Source organism: Xiphias gladius, chromosome 20, assembly GCF_016859285.1.
Source record: "Xiphias gladius isolate SHS-SW01 ecotype Sanya breed wild chromosome 20, ASM1685928v1, whole genome shotgun sequence".
In the NCBI taxonomy this organism is placed as follows: Eukaryota; Metazoa; Chordata; class Actinopteri; order Istiophoriformes; family Xiphiidae; genus Xiphias; species Xiphias gladius.
The window spans coordinates 8,183,833-8,204,481 of record NC_053419.1 but is presented as its reverse complement, the minus strand read 5'-3'; the positions used below and the strand labels follow the sequence as shown (position 1 = coordinate 8,204,481).

At 38.0% G+C, this 20,649-nt stretch overlaps 1 protein-coding gene across 5 annotated transcripts in view; it reads left to right on the top strand.

Moving 5' to 3' along the window:
• cntfr (ciliary neurotrophic factor receptor) overlaps positions 1 to 20,649 on the top strand; it is a 227,068-nt gene that overhangs the window by 183,780 nt on the left and 22,639 nt on the right. For all 5 annotated transcript variants that reach the window (XM_040156591.1, XM_040156592.1, XM_040156593.1 and 2 more), the window contains 3 exons: positions 6,612 to 6,729; positions 8,006 to 8,172; positions 15,050 to 15,213. In XM_040156591.1, coding sequence (XP_040012525.1) covers positions 6,612 to 6,729; positions 8,006 to 8,172; positions 15,050 to 15,213 — 449 coding nt within the window. The remainder of the gene's footprint in view (positions 1 to 6,611; positions 6,730 to 8,005; positions 8,173 to 15,049; positions 15,214 to 20,649) is intronic.

Here is a 20,649-nt window from a genome sequence, read left to right as displayed (position 1 = left end):
CTCTAATCACATACAGCCACATACACAACAACATGTGCATACATCAGGATAGCTTCAGAACGCTGGATAAAAATATTATACCACAATTACATTACTGTTAGCCACGACAGCTGGTCTGGACAAAAAGGCACCACAGCGTCTCCGCCTGTGTCTCTCTATGACTTTGTCCTACAGTTTTATTTACATTCCTCTTTCTCCCATGACACATGACTAAGCTAATCTAAAATGCAGTGAGCCCATCGTTGGCAGGCGGAATCAAGCAGAGACCGAAACCATCTGCCTAAACGAGTTATGCCATTCAGAGCAGCACGGGCTCCAAGAGGATCTGGTTCTTCGCAATGGGATTTCCAAAATGAAAAACGGGATTTTGAATTGAATGAGATGTGCGTAATAGATAAACAAACAAAGTACATGGATAGATACTGTAGATAGGTGGACGGATGGATTTGTTGGTTTTTGTAACACCCATGGTTTGTTATTCTGGCACCTACAGAAACTGCGTTCAAGAAAGACTTTGGTTTGTCAAACTGAGTCAGTGACAACGTGAATAGGGAATCTGACCCAGGAAGTATGGTAATTTTGTGTTTTCACTAAGGCTAAAGACACTCTGCAATGTTTGAACATCATAAGGGTATATATAAATATATATATACATATATATACACTTTGATTTTTAATAAAAAAGCAAATTAATGGAGACATTGCAACAAGGAAAAAGAAACATTCATCTTTGTTGTCATAGCAAGAGAATCTACTACAAACTCACACAAGCACGGAAAACCATGAATATGCACACACACGTTGGGATGTCATTGTAGTTATTTCTCTGTCTCTCATGCTCCCCCTGAAGCCATACTCTCTCTTCTTCTCATCCACTATTCTAAACCTGTCACACAAAAATTCTGGGTCTCGCGAAAGAGGATCTTTGTCACAGGAGGGTGCGCGCACAGACACGCACGCACGCACACACACACACACACACACACACACACACACACAGAAATGTGATGAGGGACAATGACATCCAGTGGCCTGGTTGCTAGGCTGCAGACGTTGTAGTAATTGCTATTTGGTTGTGTTAGTAGCCTTCCTGTTGTTTTGTGTGTGTGTGTGTGGGTGTGGGTGTGTGTGCGCGTGTGTGTGTGTGTGTGCGTAAGTGTGCGTGTGCTTGCGTGTGTGTGTGTGTGTGTGTGTGTGTGTGTGTGTGTGTGTGTGTGTGTGTGTGTGTGTGTGTGTGTGTGCGTGCGCTCGCCCTCCTGTGACCAAGATCCTCTTTTGCAAGACCAAAAATTTTTGTGTGACAGGTTTAGAATAGTGGGAGAGAAGAACAGAGAATATGGCTTAGGGGAGCATGAGAAAGGGAAGTAACTACAAGGAGTCGTTGGCTGCTCTTATCAGCTTATTTATAGCAAAGTCATCCAAGACTAACTACATTATGACTTTGATCTTGTAACCTAATGGATTTAAAATTGAGGTCCTATATTGTTCCATGGCTCTAGTAATTGTTCGGTGTTCTTATCGTGTGTTTTCCTACAGCACAGTGTTTTGAGTATTTATACACTAAATACTCTCCTAATCTAACGGTGATCTAAATCTCTGGGCAAGGGAGGTATGGTTGGAGGCCAGAAATCCTTTAAAACTACATATGGCCGTGATTCACCAGAGACTCAGTGCCTCCTTTTGAGTGATTGAAATCTTTGAAATACCTAATCAAAACTGTGAAGTTATACTCCATCTGCATATTCTGTTTCAGTCCGAGATACGACACCAAAGATGCTCTTATCTGCCGTTTAACTCTGACATAAAGTTGGGAAAGAGCAGTGTATAGCATTACATATTGAAACTAAAAATGTTGAATTTTAAATCTGTGACTAGGAACTTGAAATCAAAGATACTTTTTAATGCCATGCTAGTAAAGGGACAGCAGTAGAATAACCTGCCAAGGCCTGGATGAATTTCAAATTAATAATTGGTAGAATCTTTGATAGATCAATAAAGATACATGCGTACCTACAGAAAAGAGTGGAACTGAAAGGGACTCAGAAAGAAAATTTGCATGCATCTGTTGCCTTGACATAAAACAAGTCTCTTTTTTCTAGTTTTTGCATTTTTTTTCAGTTACTTTCATTATGATTTATGAGCCACAGTCTGTGAGTCTGTGACCCACTATCATTTAAAAGTAACCTTACTAACCACATGTGCATGCGCACAAGCAGGTGTGTGTTTCATGAGGCTAACAAAGGGCATCCTCAAAATCACATTCAACGTTTAGCAATTCAAACCAGATGATGAAAGCGCACTAATTCAAATAACATTTATTCATGAGTTTAATCCTGTCTGCCACGGACTCAGGTGATATCTCACAGGGTGGTTCATAAAAAAAAGAACAACGTGCACAATGTCATTTTAATTTGAATTGTTGTTTTATTTGCTTTAATATTAATGCCGTCTTTGTTCTCTGTTTTTTTTTCTACAGGTGAGTTATCTTTTGTCCTTTCTTCCCCGTTCTGTTTCAACATCTATCTTCATAAGATGCATAGAAAGCTTTTGATCCTTTTATTATTTGTGAAGCAGTTGAGCAGCAGGTTTTCTGGGCATGCGTACATGTAGCGTGTCTGAATTTTTTTTAACGGCACTTTAGTGAAATTTGATGTAAGAATTATGTCTATCGTCATCGCTCTATTGTTCATGTGTTTCCCCTTACCATTCTCTTTTCCTCCTCTTGTAACAATCCTTTCTTCCCCTTTCATCCTTGCCTCTAGTTCCACCTGTTCTTTTCCATCAGGTACTTATATCTCTCCTTCGGTCTTCTTGTTTTCTCTAGTCTAACACTGATTTCCTGTGGCATTTCTTACACTGCCATTGAGCTAACAAATCAACTTTGTTGCTATTAGCCTTTGTAGAAATGTTTAGTATATTGTGTTCTGGTATTAAGTTCATCCATTTAAACCAGGCATTAGCCACCAAGGCTAAATGTTGAAAACAGTGCAGAAGTGCCTTACGTAATGGCAGGTTAATGCTAGCTCCAAGAAAGTTCCAACTGCATAGAACCCAATACAATAAGAAAGACAGAAAAAGAGCCATATTTCTAGAAATGCAGTTAAAATATTTCTGCAAAAGTTTATGACCTATATAGCTAATTGTCTTTCTGTACAGTCTAAGGTTTAAACTGCACAAATAAGCAATTCAGTGCTCGGAAAAGTAAATGAAATGGACTTAAAAGCAGTGTTTACATTGGACAAAGTTTTAGCAACAAGAATCAGTCCAGTTTCTGATTTGTCCTTGCTTCTTTCTGTTATGCTTTAAAAAACTGTGATGAGCAGCTTGCATTTAGGTGTCAACATCTGTCTCCTTGTACATACAAACCCTCATGCTGTGGGGTCATTTAGTATTGATGGTTCAGATCATGCTCTCCCTTCTAACAACCAAAACGTCAGTCTCCTTGGAGGAGTCCTACAGTATGAACTGCCCTTTTAGGTGTCTCAGCAGTGGTTTGATTGACACCACTCATGCCTGGCAAAATGAACTAAATTAAAGGAGTAAACACTCCAGACTTCAAATTAGCCACTCCAAACATGGCTGGCGTGAGCACACACTTATGCTCATCCTCCTCACGCCTGTACTCCTTCAAAGATCTGCTCTTTTTTTTTTTTTATCTTTAACTTTAGTTGTCATCTTTGAACTCCTTCATATTCCTAGTAAGCTCATTTGATTGATTATGGCCAATTTCACAAGGCCTACAGGAATACCTGCAGCTCTGATTGTGTATGTGTGTGTTTGTCTGTCCTGCCAATCAGTGTGTGTGTGTGTGTGTGTGTGAATATCTTGGCATTCGATATTGTGTGGTGGTGACATTAACTGAAACTCTCAGATGAGGAGCCAATTGATTGAGATGGCCCCAATTAGTCTCTCTGATTAATTGAGTGTGATTGGATGTCGTCCACGGCACCTCATAGTTGACTATATTGACAGGCTAATTAGTTGCCGTGGTGAACGCTTAACACAGCTGATTGTGTGTGACACTGAAATGACCCCATAGCGGCCAATCAAGCCCTGCTTGTCGGCATCTGTGTCTGTGTGTGTTTGACCAAATACAACTTGAGGGAGCTGTTCACAAAGGATGTTACAAAGATGTTTGTGATATCACAATTACGAATCATGAAACAATTAGACAGAATGCTGGTACAGTATGTGGAAATGTTTTTACTGTGAATTTTACTGTCACAGAGCCTTCTTAAATACAAAAAAAAGTTAATGTCAAGGCTATTGATCCAACTGAGAAATTTCAGCACCCAAGGGTAAGTCAAACGAGACAGCAATTAAAAAAGAGGCAAACACACCACACTTACTAAGTGCTGAAACTGTCAAAAATTATCATTGATGAGTGAAATGCTCGAGATATAGTGGATAAATCAAACTTACCACCACAGGCATTGTGTTTTGTTTTTTGTTTTGTTTTGTTTTGTTTAAATGTGATGTTGCAGTGAACTTTCTTCATGCTCTTTCTAACTGTTTTCCTTCTAAGGGACTGTCTTATTATGAGACATTTTGTCTCTTGCTTCTGTTTGCCACAGAAAATCCTTTGGATACTGATTGGATATCAAGACATTGTGAACAGTCTTGAGTAATTAGAACAACATTGCTGTTAATTTAGGCAACATTAATGTTTAAATCATAAGCTCACTTATATTCTAAATCAAATGATGATGAAACCAAGGATACTCCTGTTATTGGCCAAAACAAATTCAAGTAAAATGTATCATTTTAATTATTATACTTATATTTATATTACTATATTTTGTGAATAAATAGATTTCTTTAATAAGTGCACATAGTATTCAGAAAGTGATAATGCCTTCTAAGTAGATGCTTTAAGTGTATGAAAATAAAATACTCATGGTTCTTTGCCTTTATCTTATCAGTTATTTCGCTACTTTATGAAAATAACTTACTGTACACAGTGTAATTACTTACTTTGTTACCCCTTTTCAAGGTTGAGTTACACCATACCAGGATAAATCATCCCATCTCCATCCAGATTAACATGCAGGCCATTGTTTAATAGACATTCAGAATATAATTTCAAACACTATTTTATCACCCTTACTGAAGAATGTCTCAAGAATCACATACATGGAAATTTCCACCGACCTCTGAGTTTAACTCTTGACTTTATCAAACCATTGCATATAGCTGAAACTGTTACTTGAGACCCCTCTTTGTAACGTTGTTCTGTGTGATTATGACCTTTTTTTCTGGACACACCCTGGAAGCCGTGTGCTGTACAAACACTCCGAGCTATCGTTTTTCCCCACATGGGAGACAAATCCTGCCCGACTGAGTAGCTCATGCCGTTTTTCCCATGTCCACCACAATGAATGGGTTAGTGCTTCTTAAAGACAGGTTGACCCATCCCACCCAGACAATTCTGGTGTACATTACTGACTATAAATGAAGAATGCCATTTAGCTGCCATTTAGATCAAAAAAGGATCAAAAGAAATAAGGAAGAAAGGAGATCATCAGAGGAGGCAAAATATTTCTTATTTAGTAAAATGACATAGAAATTTGATTCTGTGATGGTACAACTGTACACATACTGTATATTAGATGTAGCTAGCTGAGCAAGGCTAAAAGGGTAAAAAGCTGTGGGGAGAAAGAGGGAGTGGTAGACGAGTATGCGGTTGACTAGCTATGAAGAAAAGACCCTAATCTTGGAGGAGGCCAGAGTTGGCATAACATCACTTTTTCAGGCCAACCTCTTGTATTCTTCTTTTGCTTCACCACTCCAATATCCTTCCTTTTTCCACACACCATCTTCCCTCCTTTTCTCCCGTCGCCCTTACCTTTTTCTCCTCATCTGCTGCTTAAATTTCTCCAACTATTCCCTGTTGCCTTCTGCTCTGTCTGTTGTCATATTCTCAATAACTTAGACCAGGTTGTTAAATAGTTGTCACAAATATTCAGCAGAATATGTTGAATCCACTGTTTTCTATACATCTAACACTCTTGACAGAGTGTTATGTTTCCCTCAGTCAGTGCATAAGACACGAGAAAAAAACTGCTGCAGTCATTGATTAAAAATATAAGTTAAAAGTCATATGCTCATGCAGAGTGACTGACTGAGCAGGTTTGGGACATTGAATTGAATGTGCTATTGGACCTGACCTGACATTTTGGAAACAAGATGGTGTCCCAAAACAAACTGACTCAAGATATCAAATTAGATGGCACTTTTAGGTTTGTCTGACTTTGAGGTTTTTTAGAAAATATAAATGATACTAATCACTCCCCTTCTCTGAGTCAAAATTTAATTGATTTGCTTTATAAAAATATATATATATATATGAAACACAGTCAATCACAACTAAACAAATTAAAAGCATATCTAAAATAACAAGTAACACAACTTAATATAAACTCAGTTGCAGCAATATTTGATCAGGAATGAATTATTCAATAAGGAAGTGTGTAATGTAATCTATGTTCCTCCGGTTTGTTGATCTCTCTCTCTCTCTCTCTCTATTGTGTCTCCATTTTTCTCCACGTCTCTTTCTCAAACTCAGCATAGTTGTAATTCTTTCTTGTTTCTTGTATTTTGTCTTCCTGTAGTTTCACCTCGGGAGCCCACAGTCACCTGTCGATCTAACACCTACCCCAAGGGCTTCTATTGCAGCTGGCACCAGCTGTACGCAACCTACATCCCCACTACCTTTGAAGTGGACGTACAGTAAGTGCAGTTGTTTTGTGTATAAATGTGTCTGGGTGCAACCCGAGGATTTACATGTTTTAGTTGTCTCTGTAAATTGGTGTGACATGCAAAGAGCTAGCCTGCTTTAAGTGACTTGAATTAAAGGATTTTTTTTTTTTTCAGTTTATTACAACTTAAGTCTTGTTTTTTATAAGTTTAGTAATCTTTACTATCAGTTATGTTAACATTATTGTCACCAAAGTAATTGCTGAGATCTAAGAACACAGCAGTGTTGCTTCAACTCTCTTCCTTCCCCTAACTATAATCCTGTAGTTATGGATAACAAGGATGGCCAAAACTACACCAAAAAATGGAGGGATTTACGGTACTTTAAAACCCTTAGCGCACGATGGCAGCAATCCTTCTCAGTCATAACTGACTGAATGTGACTTACACTCTCTGAGGATTTTATTACCTCAATTAGCCATCACGAAAAAAAAAACGACGCTCCTTATGACCCCAGAACTTGCCTGAGAATTTTATGTTTTGGGTTTACTGCTGATAGTAAACCCAGAGCAGTTTCGAAGTAATCCATGGGTAGGTGTCTGTACATCCATGGGTATGTTGCAAACAGGAACAGCTAATAGCTAATTCAGCATACTTTTAATGGTGCCAATTTCCCAAAATGTAAACAAGTCTGGGCAAATAAATAAATAGATAAAAAAAATTTTAAAAAGACAGGCACAGTGTCAGAGTTTGAAAACCCCTGGTTTGGAGGATAAACAATTCAACAAGGAAGAATGGGCACAGGATAGGTAAAACTTTTGGGGTTTGACACTGGGTAAAAAAAAGGAAAGGAAAATTGAGGATAGAAAATAATGTTCACAGTTTCATGAAATAATTTTTCTCAGGCATGAGGCATCCAAGAACACTCACTCCTCTTCCCTGCTCTCAACAAAGAATTAGTGATTTAGCCAAGCGAATGTAAATTAAAGTTGTGAAAGCATATTTATGCTTAGAAGCCAAACTAAACTCAAGTCTGGCTATGTCCCAAACACAAGCTGTCCTGCTCTATGTATGTTGGAATGAAAATTATGTCCCATTTTTGATGTATAACACTGTTAAAAAAGGGAAAAAGATGCTTAACCAGTTTCTTGCTGTCTTTCTACATTTGCACAGTAGTGTGTATGAAGCTTCTTTCAAGCTGAAAAGACACAAACCTATCCAATCCCTGTCTTTCTCACACCTGTCCTTGTTTCTCCTTATCTATTCTACTCCATCCCCTCCTTTCTTTGTACTTTCCTTTTCTCTCTAGACATAACCAGCGTTCACTGGAGGTCCAGAAAGATTCTGTCCACAAGAATCGCTGTCATGTACGGTTTCCTGAGGTCTTCTCCAGCTTCCCTTACAAAGTCAACGTGACAGCAGTAAATGCCTTAGGGAAGGCCTCTACCACCATCTCTTTTGAGGAGTCCAGTATAGGTAAGAGAATTTACTTATCATGTTTTATGATGTTGTGTTGTCTGTTTTCCTTTGCCACAACTTTATTCTGTCGTGTCTATGGGCAATTATAAGGTGGCAGGTGTTGTATTAGACATTTGTAACACTAATAACCCCATGACCAAATCTGATACAGTACAAAATTAATCATGGTGAAAGCACTTGTGCTTTCTGGGGATGTTTCTCTCAAAATTAAATGGTTTAATTAAAAATCTCAGTTCAGAGGGCTCAAAGCGAACACTGACATTTTGAAATTTTTCTAAATAATTCCTCCTAATTTATTCAGCCTCCACAATATTAACACTTTCCATTAAAGTTTTTAAAAAAAGCTTTTTAACTAAGTTAAGGGACAAATCAGAGATCCTTTCTCCACACATATTGACAAATATTTGGCAAAGCAAAAAAAAAAAGGACTAAAATGCTGAGTGTCACTGCCTCTCGTTGAGAATGCCAACCCCTTGAGCAATTTTTAAAATTCATCTGACCGCAAATGACTGATTTCAATCTCGTCTGGTTCCCTCTGGAGATTTGTTGCACACACAGCAATGCCCGGTGCCAGAGAGACAAAGACAGTTGAAATTTTGATGGCCAAATAAATGTCACCCAACTGAAAGGATAGTGCACAGCTTTTTTTGGTAACGGCATAGTCAGTTAGCGAGAAACCCACTGACTGAGCACCCATATCGTTACCAAAGGCACTAGATAATAAGCAGGCTACCTCTGAACCTTTTCTGCAGCAAACAGTATTTAATTGAGGCTTTGACAGGATGTTACATAAATCAATGTTCCTGTTTCTCGATGAAGGTGCCAGACACCAGCTACCATCTGAGCAAATTCACTTTAAAAGTTGGTAACTTCATTGGCTATTTTTTAAGTTACAACCTTCATGGTTACGTGGTTAGTACTTTTAAAAAAATGCAGTTTGGATTGCAAAGTTTTTGTTCACTTAGGCTGCAGAAGGCGACATAATAACAGCAAGACTCTTAGAATTCATAAGCGGCTCAGACTGGAAAGCAGTGAAGAGGAGAAATTCATTTTAAAGAAGGAATGAGGAGTACTTTGATAGATAAGGGAAGTGCTGCCAGCAGTCCTCAGCTCTGTTGTATTGCTTAGACCGCGATAGGGGTGTGCATGACGCATAAACACACACAGACACCAGTGGGACTGTGAGCGATTGTGTGGAGTGAGTCGGTTGAGAGGGTGTATTCAAAAAGAGTGTGTGTGTGTGTGTGTGTGTGTGTGTGTGTGTGTGTGTGTGTGTGTGTGTGTGTGTGTGTGTGTGTGTGTGTGTTTGAGGAACCAAATGAGGCAGTGACATGCTCTGCCAAGCCCCGGACACAGGACTCATGAAAATGCTAATGCTAGCCGGATTAACGCCTTGGCTGAGGAAATATCCCTCAACTATTGGTGATGGCAAAATACCCCACTGCTCCTTTCTTTCCCTCTGCTTTATCTTTCATTCCTGCGTGCCCTTCTTGTGACTTTGTATTTCTTTTTCCTCTCTTCCCTCCTGTTTTTCTTCCGCCTCCCTCCCTTCTCTGTTTCTTTGCTATCATCAACCAAATCTTCTCAGATACACATCAGATACAGGTTCACACTATTATTTTCAGATTGATTTCTCAAAGTTTGCTTTTAAGCCTAAAAAAGCTTTAAGTGTTTTGTTTTGTTTTTTGTCCTTTGTCTTATATTGGTAGACTTTATGTACTGTGGTTGGTCTTAACAAGCTTAAGGTTGCTTCTTATGCCTCCAGTACTCCCTAGGACCACTTGCTTTTTGTTTTAGCGAGTGATAACGTAATACAGCTCTTGTCAGTGATAACAAAGAGAGAAAATATTTGTTTTTTTTTATCCTAGAATATGATAGTTGAAAGGCCAAAACTTAAAAATATATTTTCAAATTTATCATCATTAGTGTGAACATGGACTTGCCCTCTTCCTTTCCGCGTTCCTCATTTTTCTTTACTGTTTCATATTGTTTGCCCTCTCTGCCCCCCTCCTCCCTCATCCTCTCTTCATTCCTGCATTGTTAAAAGTCTCTCTCATGCCATTCTAAGTTGTAAGTCACATTCATTTTCAGTGACAACGAGGCAGATCGTAAATAAATAAAACAATTTCATGCTTCCTGGTGCACTTCTGAATTCTGAGTGGGAGTAAGACAATTCTCAACTGTCCTTGTTCATCCGACCAAAGCTGGGATGAAATTAGATGAGATGAGATGAGATGAGATTGTGTGTGTGTGTGTGTGTGTGTGTGTGTGTGTGTGTGTGTGTGTGTGTGTGTGTGTGTGTGTGTGTGTGTGTGTGTGTGTGTCCCCTCACACGTGCATGTTGTGGCTACAGTTACAAAGAGATCCCTCAAGGAAGCTCCAAACTCATCAGACAATTCCAGTATCAGAGCGATCAAACGATAACTGAAGTGTAAAGGCTTCTACAGTTAAAGTTTTATTTACTTACAACAAAGACCTTTTTTTTTTGTCAGTTCTAACATCAGCCAACCAGGTCACCTGCTGCCATTCAGTACTATGTTACGCATTCAGTGCGGTTCAAAGGGTGCATATAACAACAGTTTTTCAACAGCACCATTAAATCATCTGTCGCTTATGCCATCCTTTCAATTAATACTTAAATAGGGGAGTGATCACGTTCAGGTTTAATTTGCAGTTACTTTTTGGCAGTTTTGAGGGGGAAAAAAAGCGACCCAGGTCTCAGGTGTCGCCAGTAAAAGTAGATTTTAGTTTTTAAAAGAGGTTAATGACAGCCAGTTCAAAATAACTAATGACAAAATCCCGGTGCTATTTACAGTAGCTGTCTAATTTTTGTTTTCTCCATATTTCCAAATGAGTTGCCCAGGCTGCACTGACAAGCTCATTTGTTTTTCAAGACTATTTATTTAGCAGAAGGAAAATCTGCTTGTTCTGATATTTTGCTGATTCCAGCAAAATGGATACACTAATTGCTGCCGTGCACAAAAAATTTAACAAGTGCAAGTGTCTCAGCATCTGATTTCTTAAGAGCAGTTATACAATTGCAATTTTCATTTTCAAGTCTCTCATAGGCACATAATCCCAAATCCTGCAGAGCTGCTTTAAAGGAATGAACACCACGAGTTGGAGATCAGATCGTTGTACTCCCATCATAGTTAAGTCAGGAGATGAAGGGTTGACAAATTTTGTCATTGACATATGTTATGAATCCCCCTAGTCAGAGTTTCAAGATAGGATAACATGTCGTATGACTTTGTGATGTATAATTTCTTTTAAAAGAGAGAAAAGCTGACTTTTTTATGTGCTTTTTAAAATTCATATTTATTCTCTTTGTCTGTTGTATCTTTGAATAAATAAGACAACAAAAATTTGAGTTCAGGACAAGCTACTTCTTTGTTAAATTTTGTATACTTTTGCAGGAGATTGTGTATCATTTTGGCTTAGTGAGTCAATACGCTCTACCACTGCCATGCCGAACACTACAGATTAATCAGTTAAAATGCACTAAACATATCTATCCCATTTATTGTTTATTTTCAATTTGGAAACCTGAGTTGTTGAAATTTAAAAAAATTTAAAAATTTAAAAAAATAAATAAATAAAAAATTCAAAAATGTTATTATTCACCGCTGGGGTTGAAAAATTGGTGCAATGGGAACAGGCATAGCAAATAAATTGTGACATACATGAACTATGTGACTTAAACTTCCACTAAAGTGTCCGCACCCCACTGAGGAGACAAAAAAAAAAATAGTAGATGAAGAAAACATTTGATCTGTGAAGATCCTTCCTCAAATTAAGACATAAAACAAATATGCAGTAAATGGCATATTTCCATCATGTTTTCTACATTGTTTTCTACATTGCTCTCCACCGTTGAAGGACTTTGACTGTCCACCAGCTGTTTATCTTGAATTACCAAGTCTTAATATTTTCATAACAACACTGGATGGAAACATACATTAATTCACATTTTATTTTTTCCAATTTTCAGGAAATCCGGTGAAATTTGCATTAAATTTGGATGGAAACCTGGCTAGCGTTTGATGTACACACTTGACAATTTTGATTCTTAAAAATGTAGTATATATTGACTTCCGATAAATTTTGCCATAGGCATTGCAGATGGAGTGGCTAGACTACGCTGCACTTACACAGCAACAGCTGTTTTAAAAGAGCAGTCTTTTTTTTGTTTTATTTTACCCTTTTTTGTTCCATTTCCTTTTTAAGTCATTTTAATAAGATACCACTGCAGATTGAAGCAGTCTGTTTCTCCCCGTTTTCCCCATTTGTTTAAGTGCGCTGATAGGTGCTGTCATCCAGCAGAGTAAATGTCCACATATTTCTCCGTTTTTTGACGAGGCCATTTTTTTTTAAAGGAAAGATGGTGTGGTGTGAGGACACGGGAGAGAGGCGCTACGAAGTTTCAGACGTCCTTTTTTTATCATGCAGTCACACCTGAATGCACAAAGTTAAAGAACTAGATAACGCATAATAATGGATTTAGAAACACTACAATCAGATGCTCGAAGAAGAACCTGGATGAACCCAGACATACATTAGTACATTCTACATGTAGATTTAGCTTATGCAGATTTTTAACATTTTATTGCTTTTTTTGCTGTATAGTCGCAGCCACCAGGGCAACCTTTAAGCAACTTCTTTATTACTTTTTAGTAAGAAAGATTAGCAACTCTGTCGCTCACTCTCTCATTCCATTTTCAGCAGACAGTACCTTAAATGATCTCGCAAGTAGCTGTTTGAAAGATTAGACTTTCATGCCTATACCTGAATCTGTTCCTCATCAGTTGCACATTTTTAGCAATTTTCAGATTAATTCCTTCCTTTCTTTTTTTTCAACTGTAGTATTATTAGGAGTACTTGGTCAGATTCCAGGTTCCCTCCCAGAGGTCATCACAAGAAGGATGTGTTCATTACTCATGCAACACAAAAGTTAATGCAGTGTGTTTCAAGTCAAATGAATACTTTAAAAGCCTTTGAGACACCCCACCCATACCGCTTTCTCTCCGTTTTGTTCCGTGCTTGCATGTGCTGTTGGACAAAGCTGATGTGGACACAGAGAATTTCTGCTCTCTGGTCCCCACTGACTTCATCTTGGTTTCACTCTGCCTCTATGCACTTTTCTTTCTCGTCCTTTCTCTCTGTGTCCCCTTCCCTATTTGATCTTTTTACACATATACTTGAGGAAGGTCACAAAAAGATTAGCATCAGTTTCTCAAGGGAGAGAGCTGTCTGTCTGCTTTTATCTGTCTCTTATCATCTCCATCCATTGTTCATATTTCTAATCATTCATTCTATGAATGAAGGTCATATCAGCAAGAGAGATGCCTTTCTGTCTCCTTCTGTCTGTCTGTATTGTCCTGTGTACTCTCTGTCTACATGCCTGCTTTTCTACATGTGTGTTGTTATGCTTTTTACTTTGCTTTCATCCTCTGGTGCTCTAAGTGTACATGTGTATGTTATCAGTCATTCGGGTTTCACTCTGATGTATTGTAATGTGGTGTGTATCTGCATCAGAAAGGGTGTCATGTAGCTAAAGTGGCAGGCCATTGTGTTCCCTAGTGGGAGTGATCTGACAAAGACTGGCTCATTCAATATCACCTGAAAAGCACTGAATTGCATTCGCTGAATCTCTCTGCCTGTGTCTTTCTCAGTGGACATGTGTTCAGAAACATAATGTTTATACTTTCTTTTCATCAGGGACTGATTGCTTCTCATCTTCTCCTTCACCACAGTTCCTTCAAACGTTCTTAGCTTCTGTCTCTTTCCTTCATCCTGACTATTTATTTTCCATTAGAGTTAATAGTAGGAAAATTGTGCAATGATAATAGAAATAGTATTTCTTAGTTCTTAGAAGAAGAAAACTTCTTTTCAGAGTTTAAAGTAGAGTCCTCTTCATATGTTATTATTATTATTATTATTATTATTATTATTATTATCATTTTTATCAGTAGTAGTATATATTATTATACTTTATATGACTTTCTTAATCTTAAAGGGTTACTCTTGTAGCCTGCAAGAGAGATATTAAACAAAAATTAGTCAAATTCACTGCATCAGAGGCTGGGTTATGCTGGCTTTTAGTATGACTGAAGTTTCAAAAAGACTTCATCACACAATTCAATAGCATCTTTCATTAGACATTCCTTTCCTGTTCTTTCATTTGGCCTTCTCTTACTGCATTCTCTTACCCCAGTTTACAACACAGGTTTTTCTCTCAAATATTTAAAGCCTTGAGCTCAAAGGTGTATTCAAATTATTGTTGCAAAACAGCTTTTGTGCATTCCACCTCCATTATTGTGTTTTTTTTTTTACTTTAAATTTGTTGAACTTTCAGCCAGGCTGCGCTGACCTTTGTGTGTGCATCCATTTGCTGTTGGCCACTGCTTGAACCGAAAGATGGATGACAAAATAATTACTTGTGTTTTTTTCAATTCCCAGGCCTGTACAATAACAAATTGGCCTCATATCAAGACCAGACAAAAAACATACTTGTTTTGTTTTTGTTGGTGAAGTATCAGCTTGCAGATGTAGCCACCAAGTTTGTTACAAAAACAGTGTTTGAGACTCTGAAACATAGCAGTCTACTGCTAGCATCATTAACACTGTGCATATGGTAGTGCTGTAACTGTAAACAGTTCACGGACAAATACACGCACAAGGCGCAGTAATGTGAATACACCTTAACTCAAAATAACAACAATGACGTGATCAGGGTTATTTTTTTACCCTTTGGAAATCCTCCTCCAGAGCCACAGAAGACATTATACAGCTGTTTTCACTGGCTGAGTACTACTCTTGATGATTAGTAAACTGACCTGTATGTGTTAAATAATTGTTCTTATCCACACCACAGTCAAACCGGACCCCCCAGAGCGCGTGACGGCAACCCCGATCCGTTTCAACCCTCGGAGGCTGGAGGTATCCTGGCACAGCCCTGCCACCTGGCCTGACATCGACAACTTCCCTCTGAAATACTTCCTTCGATACCGGCCACTCATCCGAGACCAGTGGCAGCATGTGAGTAGCGCTGTGTGTGTGTGATATTCATATATCGTTATGTCATTTACAAGCATTCAAGATAGTGTAAGAATCCAGTTTGGAAAAGGTTTTACCCAATGCAGCCAACAAAATCATATGCCTGAGTTTCACAAGCCTATCCTGAAAGAAATCTTGTGGCATGTAATGACTATGCCATAAGCCAAAAATAAGGGGGGATATAAATGTTCAAGAGTGTTTGTTCAGATATAATCTGAATTATAAAAAGCTGTAAGTCAACATTGCAAAACACCTGTTAGAGTATGATTCATTATGTTGTATTTGAAAACCTCCTGGTTATTATTTCTTTTCTGAGAGTGAAAAAGACTGGCCTTCGTACAGTGGAGTTTCACCTCATTGCAAATATATTTCTCTAAAGGAAATGGAAAATTTTCTAGATGCTGGATAGATTCTCTTTTAAGACTGACCTTCTTTGTTTACAAAGAAATCTGGTCGAACCTGTAGCCATTTGAGTTTGATCCGTGGTCAGAAAGACATAATCATTCAGCTGCTTATGTTACTGTATCTGACCATTTCTTGTGGGTTCAGATCCCCAAGGGCTTCATTTAGTAAAAGCATATGTTTCCACTATAGAATTCCTGGAATGAAAATTCTGTCTGCTAAGGTCTAATGTTGCAGTGCTATCATCACAAACATCAGTGGTTTGCAAAGGTGTTGTTCCAAGAACTTGGGTTATGGACCTTCACACGAAAACACACAGGCACACGGATATGAATTATAGACCAGTACACATTTTGTTTTTCAGTCTTTCTCTCGCTCTTTCCATCCCTGTGTGTATCCTTCGATACATCTCTGCCTCTATTATTACCAGCTATGTCAATATTTCCATCTTTTTCCTTCTGTTCTATCTCTCTTTTCTTCCAACTTTCCTATGTCTTTTCTTTTTCTCTTTCACAGCAGTTCACTTTATTTGTTTTGAACCATTGTGGAGGAGTTTACTTGGTGGGATTTTTTGTGTCATTTCTTCAGTATAATATATAAAATATATATAAAGTAAAATATAGTAAATTGTCATTGTAGCTGATAATTTTCAGGCAGCCTCGGTGTGATTATTTTGCACCACTTGGCATTGTTTTCACCTGGTTCAAACAAGCTGAACTACAGATTTAAATGTACCTTAGATGAGTGAGCCCTTGAGACATCCTTGATTTTAATTCTCCCCCTAATTAAGCTGCTTTCAGGCTCTTCACAGCGATGAACTGGGAGCTTACTGTTGGTAATTGATCAAAAGGAAATTATTCACAGCAATTAAAATCACTGATTTAGTGTTTCAAGTGATTTATCAAGTAAAGGATTAGCTGGATCCTGCTTCTCAAATGTGAAGTTTTGCTCCGTATTTTATTGTTGACCGCTGAATTGTTTTTAGGTTTTTAACTGTTCAAACAAAATTAAGAAACGGAAGACATTATTTTGGCCTCTGGCATTAAACAGACTGAGTGCTTAATTTACCAATAAAAAACAATAAAACAAACAAACAAAAAAGAATTATGATAGATATAAAGTAGCATGAAAAACTTTGGGCACCCCTGGTCAAAATTTCTCTTACTGTAAATAGTTAAGTGAATAGAAGATGAATTGATCTCCCAAGGCATAAGGTTAAAGATGAAACATTCTTTTCAACATTTTAAGCAAGATTGGTGTATTATTTTCCTGTTTTTCAATTTTAGAGTGAAAAAAGTAAAGGAGCACCCCACATCTCTTGGGTACCACAACAGATTCATTTTACCAATGAATTTTTACCAAAATCTCAGACTTTAATTTGCTACTTAGGGCTTTGGCTTGTTCACAGTCATCCTTAGGAAAGGCCAAGTGATGCAAATTTCAAAAGCCTTATAAATACTCTAACTCCTCAAACCGCCCAACAATCAGCAGCCATGGGCTCCTCTAAGCAGCTGTCTAGCACTCTGAAAATTAAAATAATTGATGCCCACAAAACAGAAGAAGGCTGTAAGAAGATAAAGCGTTTTCAGGTAGCTGTTTCCTCAGTTCGTAATGTAATTAAGAAATGGCAGTTAACAGGAAAAAGGAGGTCAAATTGAGGTCTGGAAGACCAAGAAAACATTCAGGGAGACCTGCTGGTAGGATTGCTAGACAGGCAAATTAAAACCAACGTTTGACTGCAAAAGACCTTTGGGAAGATTTAGCAGACTTTTGAGTGGCGGTGCACTGTTCTGTGCAGCGACACATGCAAAAATATGACCTTCATGGAAGAGAAATCAGAAGAAAACCTTTCTTGAGTCCTCACAACAAAATTCAGTGGAAGAAGTTTGCAAAGGAACATCTTAACAAGCCTGATGCATTTTGGAAACAAGTCCTGTGGACTGATGAAGTTAAAACAGTACTGCTTGGCCGCAATGAGCAAGAGTATGTTTGGAGAAAAAAGGGTGCAGAATTTCATGGGAACAACACCTCTCCAACTGTTAGGTACGGGGGCTGGATCTATCATGCTTTGGGCTCGTGATGCAGCCAGTGGCATGGGGAACATTTCGCTGCGAGAGGGAAGAAGGGATACAAGTAAATAACGGAAAATTCTTTGAACAAGCATCACACTCTGCAAAAAAGCTGGGGCTGAAAAGAGGATGGCTTCTACAACATAACATACATAAACATAAACATACATCTAAATCCCAAATGGACTACCTCAAGAGGCCCAAGCTGAAGGTTTTGTGATGGCCCTAACAGCCACCTGAATTAAACATAATAGAAAATCTATGGATAATCCTCTAAAGAGCGGTGTGTGCAAGAATCGGCCCAAGAATCTCACAGAACTAGAAGCCTTTTGCAAGAAGAATGGGCGAAAATCCCCCAAACAGGAGACTCTTAACTGCTACAAAAAGCGTTTACAAGCTCTGATACTTTCCAAAGGGGGTTATTAAGCACCGACCATGCAGGGTACCCAAACTTTTGTATCGGGCCCTTTTGCTTTTTTGTTATTTTGAAAGGGTAAAAGGTGGAACTAACAAAGTAATCTTTCTTAAAGTATTAAATAAATGTGTCATCTTTAACTTCATGCCTTTTGGAAATCAGGTTATCTCCTACTGGCTAAGCTATTCACAGTAACAGATATTTTGACCCAAAACTTTTTCATGCCACTGTAGATTGATAGACACAGTAGAACTAAATTGGCCTAGTTATTCACACATTGCTCACTCAACAGTTACTTAGCTACATGTGTCATATCTCTGTATAAACCTCAGTCACATAGCAACACATTTAAAGACATACTGCTACATTCAGTCTCTCTCTTTATCTCTCCCTATGTCTCTCTGTCTAACACACACACGCACACACACACATAGCAGTTAGACTGAAGAAAGATGTGACAATACCTCAGACCTTTGTGGTTTGAACTGTTGATTAAACCTGACACACACTCTCAGTTTTCCATCTCCCACTCACCAGTAATCAATCAACATGTGAAGTATTGCATAACGTGAAAGGTGGAAAACCTTAAGTCAATATTTGGATTGGGTAAGAACACATAATTTGGAAATTACATAAATACAGTCAATGACAGCTGAAAATTGCATGGTTTTCCATTTTTGCAGTGTTGTTTGATGAATGTCTCCATGGTCATGGTTTTAACTTTTTTTGCACTAAGTGTGGTTTTCAGAAGGGGGAATTGGGAATCTATCACCTCTGAACATTTTATGGTTGCCCCTCTTCCCTTTTTATTAGATGTTGGGAAACAGTGTTGGCTGTGTTGTAAGTCCTAAAGAAAGTGTGCAGTCTGGTTAATAGATAATCGATCTTTGCATATGGAATTTGTAGTTTATGGAATTTGTATGTGCTTAATTAGCCCAAATAAATTCAAGAACGTTCTTGAAACTGTTCAGTTTGTAATAGAAATAAGTGACAACCAGCACATAAAAATGTATCATTATATCAGTGTATCATTTATTAGAGATCTGAATTCGATAGCCCAGCTCCAGACCACTGAATCAACCAACTCATCTCCAATTTTGCTCAAATAGACTGGACTATAGTAGCATACTGTTGTAGAGAACATTTGAATTTAAAACTATCAAGGCTCGATATAAATCATTATGTAGAGTTTAATGAGGTTGCCAAAATAAGATACACTGTTTACTGGCCCTATGTATAGTCCATTAATTACAGCCTCAGAGGCTGAGTACTAATTAAAGTGGTCAGTGAATTTACCTTTATTGTGGTTAGACAGCAGAGCCGGGTGAGTATGGCTTTCACATGGAACATTTTGAAATGTGCTTTGAGTCAGAGAAGAAAGTGATGGTGTGATCAGACCGATCTTTAGAGGAAACCATCCATCCTCCTGAGGAATGAAGGGGTGACTGATTCAGATACTTACCGTGATGGAGATTCAGACAGGAGGAGGAAAATGAGGAAGAGTTTTGAAGTGGAGATAGATGGAGTGCATCAGAGAAGGAGAAAAGCGTTAATGGATAACAGGCTCTGGTAGATACAGTAAAGAGAAAGAAGCAGTATGAGAGGTAGACATTTATAGATACATGAGAACATTTTGATTTAAGTTATGGAGTGACAGAGGGGATTGAAATATAGACTCATACATATCCAGGGATGAGGGACAAAGAATGAGATTAAAAGAAAGACAACTTTGTGCTTATTGCATTTAGTTCAATATGTAACATAAAATAAAGCATTTAAGTCTGAGACCACAGAAAATTGAAAAAAGGATGCATGATGCCTGAGAGTTATGGAGAGAAAAAGAGAAATTGGCATATGGAGGGGAGTGTGATTAAATGTATAGAGAAACGTCAGCCTCAAATAGATTAATGGATGAAAGTGTGAGAGACAAGAAGAAAAAGGGAGCACTAGAGGCTACTTTGAAAGTGATATTTTATAAGCTATCAGTTCAAGGTGTTTAAAGGTAAAGGAAGATAGATGAATGGCTCAAGGGAAGAAAAGAGTGAAGAATGGAAAAAAAACTTCTGGAATATGTTACAGCATAAAATAGTGGATAAAGTAGAGAAATAGAGAGAAAGAGTTTAGACTTAACGGATAAATAAGACTAATAGAAAAGTAAAACGTACTTTTTGTATGGATCTCACTGTAAGTAACTTGCATATGCACAGATAAAAAGACAGGGAAACAGATAAAAAGATCCTCATGTCAAGTAAATGAATAATTCGCAAACTGACAATACTGCAAGGCAGACAAAGACAGGAAAGACATAAAATAAAGACAGGAAAGACATAAAATAAAGACAGGAAAGACATAAAAACAAAAGGCAGAATTAAAGAGAGGGAAGAAGGCAGGAAACAGGAAATGCAGACATAGTTAAGATAAATGGTACGGACTTGAAAGTTAGCCTGGACAATAAATTGAATTGATCTGCTTACTTTGAATTTTGTGTAAAATGTCTACAATGAACATCAGGTTATTACAATGTGCACAACA